Source organism: Tenrec ecaudatus, chromosome 10, assembly GCF_050624435.1.
Source record: "Tenrec ecaudatus isolate mTenEca1 chromosome 10, mTenEca1.hap1, whole genome shotgun sequence".
Taxonomy (NCBI): Eukaryota; Metazoa; Chordata; class Mammalia; order Afrosoricida; family Tenrecidae; genus Tenrec; species Tenrec ecaudatus.
This window is the reverse complement of record NC_134539.1, coordinates 60,246,737-60,257,404: the sequence shown is the minus strand read 5'-3', so window position 1 is coordinate 60,257,404 and position 10,668 is coordinate 60,246,737. Positions and strand designations below refer to the sequence as shown.

Below are 10,668 nucleotides of genomic sequence, written 5' to 3'. Positions count from 1 at the left end.
AGTCACTAGATATTATATTCACACATGAAAATCAATTACATTTTTATATATCAGAAACAAATAGAATATAACATTCAAATGATTTCACCTTTTATAATAGTACACAAATATGAAGCAGCTGAGAAAATGTTGAGGAAAAAATGTTCAGAGAAGATCTAAATAAATGAAGAAATATGGCATAATCACAAAGATTGAATATGTAAAAGTGATTGATATAGTCAATGCCATTACAAAATGCCAATAGGTTGATTTGTTTTTAATTATTGTGGTAGTTACATAATGTGGTGTCAATTTGGGACTTGATAGGATTAACAGTGAAGGGATGACATCTAGTCTGTCAATCAGCTCATAGCCAATGAGGCCTGTGTGGGCATGGCCTTCTACTGAGAATTCTGGGAATTTCTGGATTTCCTCATTGGAGGTGGGAGAGACTCTCTCTCGGCTACTCCCTGAGACACATTGCAGCTGACAAGATACATGAAACTACACTGGCACCCTGAGCTGGAGAAGCCACATGGACCTACCCTGATGCAACCAGACTTCTGGAACTGGAGAAGTTATGTAGAGACACCTGCCAGGGCTGAGATGCTTACAATGCCACTGGATCCACAAGACTTCCAACCCACTGGCCTGTGATCTTCCTGCATTTGGTGTCATGGCATGTGTTTCATGAGTCTGAAGAGGACTTCATAGATTGGTATTGGACATATGGGCTAATATTGGACTTATGGGCTTGATCTGGACTGGGCTGGGATGTTTTCTCAATATGCAATTGTTCTTGTATACACACCTCTTTCTTCTATACATATGAGTGTCTCTGAATTTGTGTCTCCAGTCGATCCAGACTAACACAATTATTAAGGAACAACTACAATTCATATGGAAAAGCACCTAAAAGAGTAACTTGTATTCAAGAGAACATATTTAAGATGACTAGTATTCAGTCATTTGATGTGTGACAAAGACAAGAATATTATAGTGCAACGGGAAAATGAAAGGTTTTCCAATAAATTTCCAGATATCTATCTGGAAGAAAATTACACTGGATCCATATCTTAAAACAAACAGAAAAAAAGGAACTCAAATGGACATCAGATATAAATAGTAAAGGTAAAATTGGAAAATTGCAAGACAAAAATTAGGAAAATACCTTTAAGATCTTTGAGTAAATAAAGATTTCCCTAAGGGACAGAGAATTAATTTGTATATTTACAATCAAACTGCTGTTAACAATCAGGTTATTGTAATAAGGCAATATGAGTAAATAGACAATAGGGAAGTTAGGGGTAAAGTCTCATGACAACTACTTAGTTCATTTGTTTGGACTTTAGCTTGTTTCTCTGTAAGCTGGGTAAATATTAGCACCCTTAGAAGATCTTCTGAGTATTAAATAAGGTATACATTTGAATTCTTAACTAACTTAGCTGTGGTAGTGAGTCGTGTCTCTTACAATAGATGTGGCAGTTTGTTTTTTCTTCTTCTCAGTGCCTTACATATTGAATACATGAAGCTTGGTGCAATTTAAAAAATTCAGACGAACGTGTGTTGATGTCAGTACCAGACAGAGTGTTGGGGGTGGGGGGTGGGGGCGAAAATAACTAACACTTCGCAAAGCTCAAGGGAGTGTGTGTCAAAGAACCGCAGGCGTACACTGAACTTCGTCGGGCTTGGCGTTTTGTGGCAGAAGAATTCACTCACAGAATGAAGAAAGAAGAGAGGAAGCAAAATCCGGTGAACATAAATGAAGAGAAAGATGATGTGAAACTAGGAGAAGATGTAAGTCCCCAAGATAAAAGTGGTCCAAGTCACAGCGTTAAGGGGACATGTAGCTAAGGGTGTCTGGAAAAACTGAATTCAGGATGTCAAGACAAGACCTTGGCCCGGATAAAGCCCTCAAAAGCCCCTTTTATATCTTTATTCCTCAGGCTGTATATGAAGGGGTTCAGCATGGGCGTGACCACCATGTACATGACAGAAGCTATTGCATCCCTGTCTTGGGATGTGCCTGATGAGGAGAAAAAGTAAACCCCTGCCAGTGTCCCATAGTACAAAGACACCACAAAGAGGTGGGAACCACAAGTGGACAAGGCTTTGGAGATTCTCTTGATGGTGAGAACTTTCAGGATGGTGACCACCATGCAGATATATGAGCCAAAGATACTGCTGAGTGGCACGATGATGACCAATCCTCCCTCAGTGAAGATAGCCAGCTCATTGAGAGAGGTGTCTGAGCAAGAGACCTTGATGACAGCAGCAAGATCACAAAAGAAATGGGGGATGATAGTCTCCTCACAGAAGGACAACTGGTCCATGAGGAGGGTGTGCAACAGACCATGGGCACAAGAGAGGAGCCAGCATCCAGCCACTAGGAAGAGACAAAGATCACCCCTCATTATTGTGGTGTAGTGCAGAGGATGACAGATGGCCACATACCTGTCATAGGCCATCACTGCAAGAAGGAAGTTGTCAACACACCCAAAGAGTATGAAAAAGTACACCTGCAAAACGCACCCGATATAGGATATTGAGTGGCGGTGAGTTTTCATGCTCATTAGCATCCTTGGGACAGTCACAGATGAAAGGAAGATGTCACTGAGGGCCAAGTGGCTGAGGAAGAAGTACATGGGAGTGTGCAGGCGAGAGTCCAGCCTGATGAGCAGGATGATGAGCAGGTTCCCCAGCACGGTGGTGAGGTACATGCCCAGGAAGAGGGCAAAGAACATACTCTGCTGCTCTGGCCGGATGGGGAGCCCCTGGAGGAGGAATTCCGACACGCTGCTCTGGTTGTCCCTTCTCATCCTCTTCGTCTATATTCTGAGAATGAAAAGGATCCGGAATCTCAGGAACTTAGGAAGGTTCGTCAGGACCACCAGATTACCTACTGTAATTCCTTGGGAGATAATGTATATTTCTAACCATGTGCCTATTGAATGATTACACCTGTGGATGCATACATCTTCACTCTAGCCCAGTCTGGCTCCAAGAAAATATCACTCTAACAACACCCAACAAATTCTCATCAAATTTCTTTAAGTGGGCATCCATTGCCTAATTTGGCCATCATTTACTGAAAGTTTATTCTGAACCCGAACTCTGCTAAGGACTGAGAATACAGCAGTGGACAAGAGGAAGCTTGTACTCTGGGAGTTTACATCTTTTTTTTATTAGTAATCATTTTATTAGGGGCTCATACAACTCTTTTTATAATCCATACATACATTATTTGTGTCCAGGACATTTGTACATATGTTGCCATCATCATTCTCAAAACACCTGCTTTCTACTTGAGCCCTTGGTATCAACTCCTCATTTTCCCCTCCCTCTCTGCTCCCCCTCCCCCAAACCCTTGATAATTTATAAATAATTATTATTTTATCATATCTTATACCATCCGACGTCTCCCTCACCCAGTTCTCCGCTGTCTGTCCTCCAGGGAGGAGGTTACATGTAGACCTTGTCATCTGTTTCCCCTTTCTCCCTTACCCTCCCTCCACCTTCCTGATATCAACACTCTCACCACTGTTCCTCAGGGGCTCATCTGTCCTGGATTCCCCGTATTTCAAGTTCCTATCCGTGCCAGTGTACATCTTCCGGTCCAGCCGGTTATGTAAGGTAGAATTGGGATCATGATAGTGGGGGGGGGAGTATTCAAGAACTAGAGGAAAATTGTTTGTTTCATCGTTGCTACACTACACTCTGACTGGTTAGTCAGCTCCCCACAGCCCTTCTACAAAGGGATGTCCAATTTCCCCCAGATGGGCCCTGGGTCCCCACTCTGCACTCCCCCTCATTCACAATGCCATGATTTTGTTGTTGTTGTTGGTCGTGGGGAAAGGATTTACCATATCCAAGGAGAGACAAAGGATAGCAATTCGCTGTGGCGGAAATGTGACATAAAACTCAGCAAACGGTATCAATTGCTCTGTCTTCAAAGCTCCCAGGGCGGAGGCAGATTGGTTGAAATGGACACTTTTTCCCTGTGAATGAAGATTGGGTACTACTGACCTAGAACTGTACATTTATTAGCTCTCTAAAATGCCATCAACTTGATGACAGTGATTTTGATTTGGTTGTTTTTATACTAAGGGTTTCATATACATTTTCTAATTGAAACCACATATCAGCCCTTCATTCCCAAATAGGTTCTTATAAATCAAGGTATATTGTAAGAGGTAAAAAGGTTGTGGATGTATGCGTGCTTGTATCTCTGTTGGTTAAGCACTCGGCTGCTAATCCTAAGGTCAGCAGTTTGAACCCACCAGCTGCTCCGTGGGAGAAAAATGAGGCAGTCTGCTTCCTTAAAGATCCCAGGCTTGGAAATCCTTTGGGGAAGTTCTACTCTGTCCTATAGGGTTGCTAATCCACTGCCATTGAGTTGATTCCTACTCGTCGCAACTCTGTAAAGGGTTTCCAAGGCTTTGGGAATCATTAAGGGAATAGATTGCCTCATTTTTCTCCCTCTGAGCAGGCTATGTGGCAGGGAGTATGTATAAGCCTGGGTCTTGGCGGATCTTTCCTCCATGGGTCCCCCACACTGCAACATTGCTATCCCTTTATCTCTTATCTGTAAGTTTTCTGATTGCAGAGCGTGCCCTCTCAACCCCGCTCATCTTGTAAGAGGGCTGCACTCGCTAACCTGACACGTTCCATCTCCTAAGTGTGGACATTGAGGCCAAGGAGCTAAATGACTTCAGCTGAGACTCAACCTAAAGTTACAGTCAAGTAGTTGAAAATGATCGCAAATCTTTTCAGGAAATAGGGAGTTGCTTGAAGCCTTTAGTTGTCTCAATCAAAAATGCTCTAGAGGGAGGGCATTAAGGAAATATCTGAGGTCATAGGGTCAAATCAGAAGCTCCAAAGCACGAATATAAACATGCATGCGCACACACATACACACTTTCACATAGACTGCTTCTTTGGGGATTCCAGCCATCTGTGACCTATTCTTACAAGGATAGGACAGGATAGGATAGTCAGTGTGCTGTTGAGTACATATATAGCAACATACATGCAAGCCATACATAATACAAAAAGTAAGAGATGCACAATACACGATGGACAGACCACACAACTCACAAATACATTCAGAATGCACCATAGACACACAAGCATGACACATCTGCTTCTCATGTGCCATATACCTTATCCTTCAGACCCTATGCTCTGTACCAGGGATCCTCAAACTATGTCCCACAGGCCACATGCAGCCCACCGAGGACATTTATCCGGCCCGCTGGGTGTTTTTGCCCCATTTGTTGTTGTTTTTAATTTAATAAATCTTTTTATTGGGGCTCATACAACTCTTATCATAATCCACTTGTTTTTTTACTTCAAAATAAGATATGTGCAGTGTGCATAAGAATTTGTTCATAGTTTTTTTTTTTCTAAACTATAGCCCGGCTCTCCAATGGTCTGAGGGACAGTGAACTGGCCCCCTGTTTTAAAAGTTTGAGGACCCCTGTTCTATACATATGCAAGGGTATACAACTCAAAATTTCACAACCAACACATAACACACATGCATGGTTAGGCGCACACTGCACACAAATAAACAGTACCTCAGACCAAGACAATCAAACAGCCTGCCATGGAGTCAGTTCTGACTTACAGTGACTGTACAGTTTCCGTACAGAGACTCGTGGTCAGTTTCCAAGTCTGTAAACCTGCCTGGCAGCAGTTACATCTTTCTCCCACCCTCAGCACACACAGCCACAAATGTAAGCCTTCCCTGGACTTGGAGAGATATTTCAGCCTCCTCTGACCTTACCTTTGTTGGGTAGAAGGCAGTCAGCATGGGACAGTTAAGTCTAGTCAGCTATGGGCAGTCGCTAAACCATTACTAATGACTAACGAACAGACATACATAACGAATATCAGCAACACACGTTCCTGCTCTCACAACTGTATCACCCACAAGCATAGCTCACACATGCACACAAAGCTGAGCCGAGATTTGCACCCTCTCTGAGCTGTGAGCTCCTGGGGCATTCCGGCACCTTCTCCAGACACCGGAGAATAGCCTTCTTTCTGCAGATGCTGGGCTCTGATCTCCTCCGCGGTGGTGCCCGGTCGTGCAAATGTAGGTGAGGCGCAAATACTTGAGATCACGGCACTTACTACGAGTCCCTCAGTCACCTCCTCAGGGACTGGGTAGCTAAAGCAGGCTCTAGTTTGGGTCTAACTCAATAAAACAATCAGACCGTGAGCCAAGGACACATACAACATATATCACACGGCACCGACGCAAGCATGCACAATCCACATACCCACAACTACAAAATTGAACCCAAAAAACCTTCTATGCCCACAGGCAGAGCCAGTGCCATGGCGAGAGGACTAGCTCCTTCTGACCTATGTGTGTGGGTTCAGACACCTGCTGCTCCAATCTGGTGTTCAAGTCCCAGCTTCTCTGGAGGAGGCTCAATATCCAGATCAAGAGAATTATTGATGGCACCAGGGTTCTGTGGACTTTCATGTTTCTTAACTAACTCCAAAGCTAAAGGCTCTTTAATTCCCAAGGAGAAGGCTGAGACAAACTCCTCCAGGTTTCTGGTGAAGGAGGGGCGGGGCATCACCAGCTAATTGGTCAATTTCCTAGTGCCCTTAGGGGAGCAGTGTGACCAGGAGCCAGAGAGGTGCGTTTCTGGAGTCAAGGGGGACCACGTCCCTGATGTCAGGGATGCCTTAATCCACTCTTTCTTCAGTCCTGGTTCCAGTGGGGGGTACAGGATTTATTTACATTTTTATTTTGAAACGATTTCAGACCCCAGAACGATTGTTAAAAAGATACAAATACTTGCCACATACCCTCCACCCAGACTGACCAAAAAGGAACTGTGTGCCACGTTTGCTGGTGGCACTGAGGGGCTAAGCACTTTCGGTTCAAATGCACTAGCCTCGCCTCCGACCAAGGGAGCTGTCCACTCCTATAACGAGCTGGTCTCAGGCCCCCTATTGAGGGTGACTAGGAGTTGAAATGAACTCCATGGCAGAGGGTTTGCTTGGATTTTGCATTATTATCATTAATAATATTATTATTATCAAGTATCTAAAATTCAGGCTTCAGATCATTGGGCAGATATACAGCAGGTAAACCACAATGGATATTATTAGAAGGTAATGTAATAGCAAATTTTCCATTTGAAAATGATTTTAACCTTGGCCAACTTGCACCAGTTTCTCAACGCTATCATCACTTCTAAAACTTTGTTACCTAACTGCGTCTGCTTAATCCACGTCACGGTGCTCTGTCTGACAAGGCTGTTCCCATCTCCCCTTGATCAACTTTTCATGACTTGCACACAAAATCAGCCCCCAATCCCATCCTGGTGATGCAGTGGTTACGAGTTGGGCTGCTAACTACAAGGTAAGCAGTTCAAACACCAGCCAGTCAATGGGGGAAAGACAGGGCTTTCTCCTCCCATAAAGAGGTGCAGGCTTGAAAACTCACAGGAACTGTTCCACCCTGTCCTAAAGGGTCACTAGGAGTTGGCACTGACTTGATGGCCGGGAGGGTATTTTTCATCCCCGTTGAATGGATCGACACGTGGGTGGCAGCCATGTGCTCAACCAGGAGAACAATTGTGAGGTGGCACCGCATGGAGCAGTGCTTCCTTCTGTCTTACAGAGGTCGCTGGGTGTCAGGGTTGACTCAGTAGCACCTAATAACAACAATCCCCTTTGAATAAACAGGATAAACTCTAAACTCCTTCGTTGTAGGGAAAGCTGGTCCTGCTCCCCTGGGAAGATTCCTGGGGTACAAAGACTAAGAGACAACCTTGAGTGTGTAACTGTTTGCGGGTTCCACAAAATTGGCATAAACTCTGGGTGAGAAGGAGATCCTTGCTGGAGACAAAAAGACCTCCATCAGTGGGTGTGGGAGGCCTGGTAGAGATTGAGCAAGGACAATGTAACTGAGAGGAATTACTGAAACCCAAATGAAGGCAGAGCATGATAGTGGGACAAGAGGAAAGTAAAAGGAAATAGAGGAAAGAACTAGGAGGTAAAGGGCATTTATAGAGGTCTAAATACAGGCATGTACATATGGAGAAATAGATCTATGTGCATATATTTATAGGTTTAGTATTAAGGTAGCAGAGGGACATTGGGCCACCACTCAATGCAAGAACACGTTGTTCTATTAAACTGGCAACACGATCACTGAAGACAAAGAAGGTGCATAAGCAAATGTGGTGAAGAATGCTGATGTGTTGCCTCTACATCTCCCTTTTTATGTATTTGAAAGTTGTTTCATTTTGGTTTGTTTTTTTTTTAAGTGAAGGGGAAATACACACGGCTTAAGGTTCTAGTGACTCCCGTCTGACCATAGATTAGGGATATGAAAAACATTGCTATTGTGCAGATGCAATAGGTCTAAAATTTAGTACATTATTTGATCTCCCCTTTTTTTTTTAAAGATCACTTTATCGGGGCCTCTTACAACTCTTATAACAATCTATATATCATTTGCATCAAGCATATTTTTTTCTTTTTTTACATTTTATTAGGGACCCATACAACTCTTATCACCATCCATACATATACATACATCAATTGTATAAAGCACATCCATACATTCCCTGCCCCAATCATTCTCAAAGCATTTGCTCTCCACTTAAGCCCCTTGCATCAGGTCCTCTTTTTTTTTTTCCCCTCCTTCCCCTTTCCCCCCTCCCTCATGTGCCCTTGGTAATTTATACCTCGTTATTTTGTCATATCTTGCCCTATCCTGAGTCTCCCTTCCCCCCTTCTCTGCTGTCCCTCTCCCAGGGAAGAGGTCACATGTGGATCCTTGTAATCAGTTCCCCCTTTCCAACCCACTCACCCTACACTCTCCCAGCATCGTCCCTCACACCCTTGGTCCTGAAGGTATCATCCACCCTGGATTCCCTGTACCTCCAGCCCTCATATGTACCAGTGTACAGCCTCTGTCCTATCCAGGCCTGCAAGGTAGAATTCGGATCATGGTAGTTGGGGGGAGGAAGCATCCAGGATCTGGGGGAAAGCTGTGTTCTTCATCGGTACTACCTCGCACCCTAATTAACCCATCTCCTCTCCTAAACCCCTCTATGAGGGGATCTCCATTGGCCGACACTTGGGCCTTGGGTCTTCCCCCTTCATTTAATATAGTATATATACATATATACATATACACCCATATACACATACATACACACACTTATATCTTTTTTTTTTTGCATGATGCCTTATACCTGGTCCCTTGGCACCTCGTGATCGCACTGGCCGGTGTGCTTCTTCCATGTGGGCTTTTTTGCTTCTGAGCTAGATGGCCGCTTGTTCACCTTCAAGCCTTTAAGACCCCAGACACTATCTCTTTTGATAGCCGGGCACCATCAGCTTTCTTCACCACATTTGCTTATGCACCCATTTGTCTTCAGCGATCCTATCATGGAGGTGTGCAGTCAATGATATGATTTTTTGTTCTTTGATGCCTGGTAACTGATCCCTTCGGGACCACTCGATCACACAGGCTGGTGTGTTCTTCCATGTGGACTTTGTTGCTTCTGAGCTAGATGGCCGCTTGTTTATCTTCAAGCCTTTAAGACCCCAGTCACTATCTCTTTTGATAGCCGGGCACCATCAGCTTTCTTCACCACATTTACTTGTTCACCCACTTTGGCTCCAGCCGTTGTGTTGGGAGAGTGAGCATCATAGAGTTCCAATTTAATAAAAGAAAGTATTCGTGCATTGAGGGAGTGTTTGAGTAGAGGCCCAAGGTCCTTCTGCCACCTTAATACTTGACCTATAAATATAGACACATAGATCTATTTCCCCATCCTCCTATATATATTTGCATGTACATGTCTTTGTCTAGACCTCCATGAATGCCCTTTGACTCCTAGCTCTTTCCTCCATCTCCCTTGACTTTCCTCCTGCCCTACTACCATGCTTCGTCGCCACCTGGGCTAGAGTATACCTCTTCTCTAAGCAACCTTACCCTTGTTGATCTCCCTTTTGACTCATTTTATTTTTAAGATCATTGTATTGGGGGCGCTTACAGCTCTTAAAACATTCCATACATCAATTGTATCAAGCATATGTTGCCATCATCATTTCCAAAACATTTTCTACTTGAGCCCTTGATATAAGTTCCTCTTGAATCCTTGATCAATTATATATTGTTATTATTTTTCATATCTTACACTGTCTCCCCTCACCCACATTTCTGTTATTCATCCCTGGGGGGGACATATATCCAACCTTGTGATGGGTGCCCCTTTTCTCCTCCTTCCCCCTCCAGACCACCCTCTACCCTCATCATATCGCTACTCCCACTGCTGATCTGTCCTGAATTCCAACTCTTATCTGTACCAATGTGTGTTCTCTGGTCTAGTCAGATTTGTAAGGTAGAACTAGGTCATGGTAGTGGGGGGCAGGAAGCACTCAGGAACTAGAGGAATGGTCTGTGTTCTGTCGCACCTTGGTTGAATCATCCCTTCCTTATAACCCTTCTGTGGGGGGATATCCAATTGTCTACAGATTGACTTTGGATCTCCACTCCAACCCCTCTCCCCCTCATTTGCATTGAAATAGTTGCTTGTTTGGGATCTTTTGGTATTATTTTGACTCATTTTAAATTTGTTCCAGTTGTTAATAGTTTCTGCTTTTTTTCAATTGAGGTTTCCCTTTTTGTTGTTTTAGTGTTTG

General features: G+C 43.8%; 1 protein-coding gene across 1 annotated transcript; it reads right to left on the bottom strand.

Moving 5' to 3' along the window:
- Positions 1-1,862: 1,862 nt before the first annotated feature.
- Positions 1,863-2,798, bottom strand: LOC142457962 (olfactory receptor 1J4-like). The gene has a single exon (XM_075559043.1). The coding sequence runs from the start codon at positions 2,796-2,798 to the stop codon at positions 1,863-1,865; it is 936 nt and encodes a 311-aa protein (XP_075415158.1).
- Between the last annotated feature and the right edge of the window lie 7,870 nt (positions 2,799-10,668).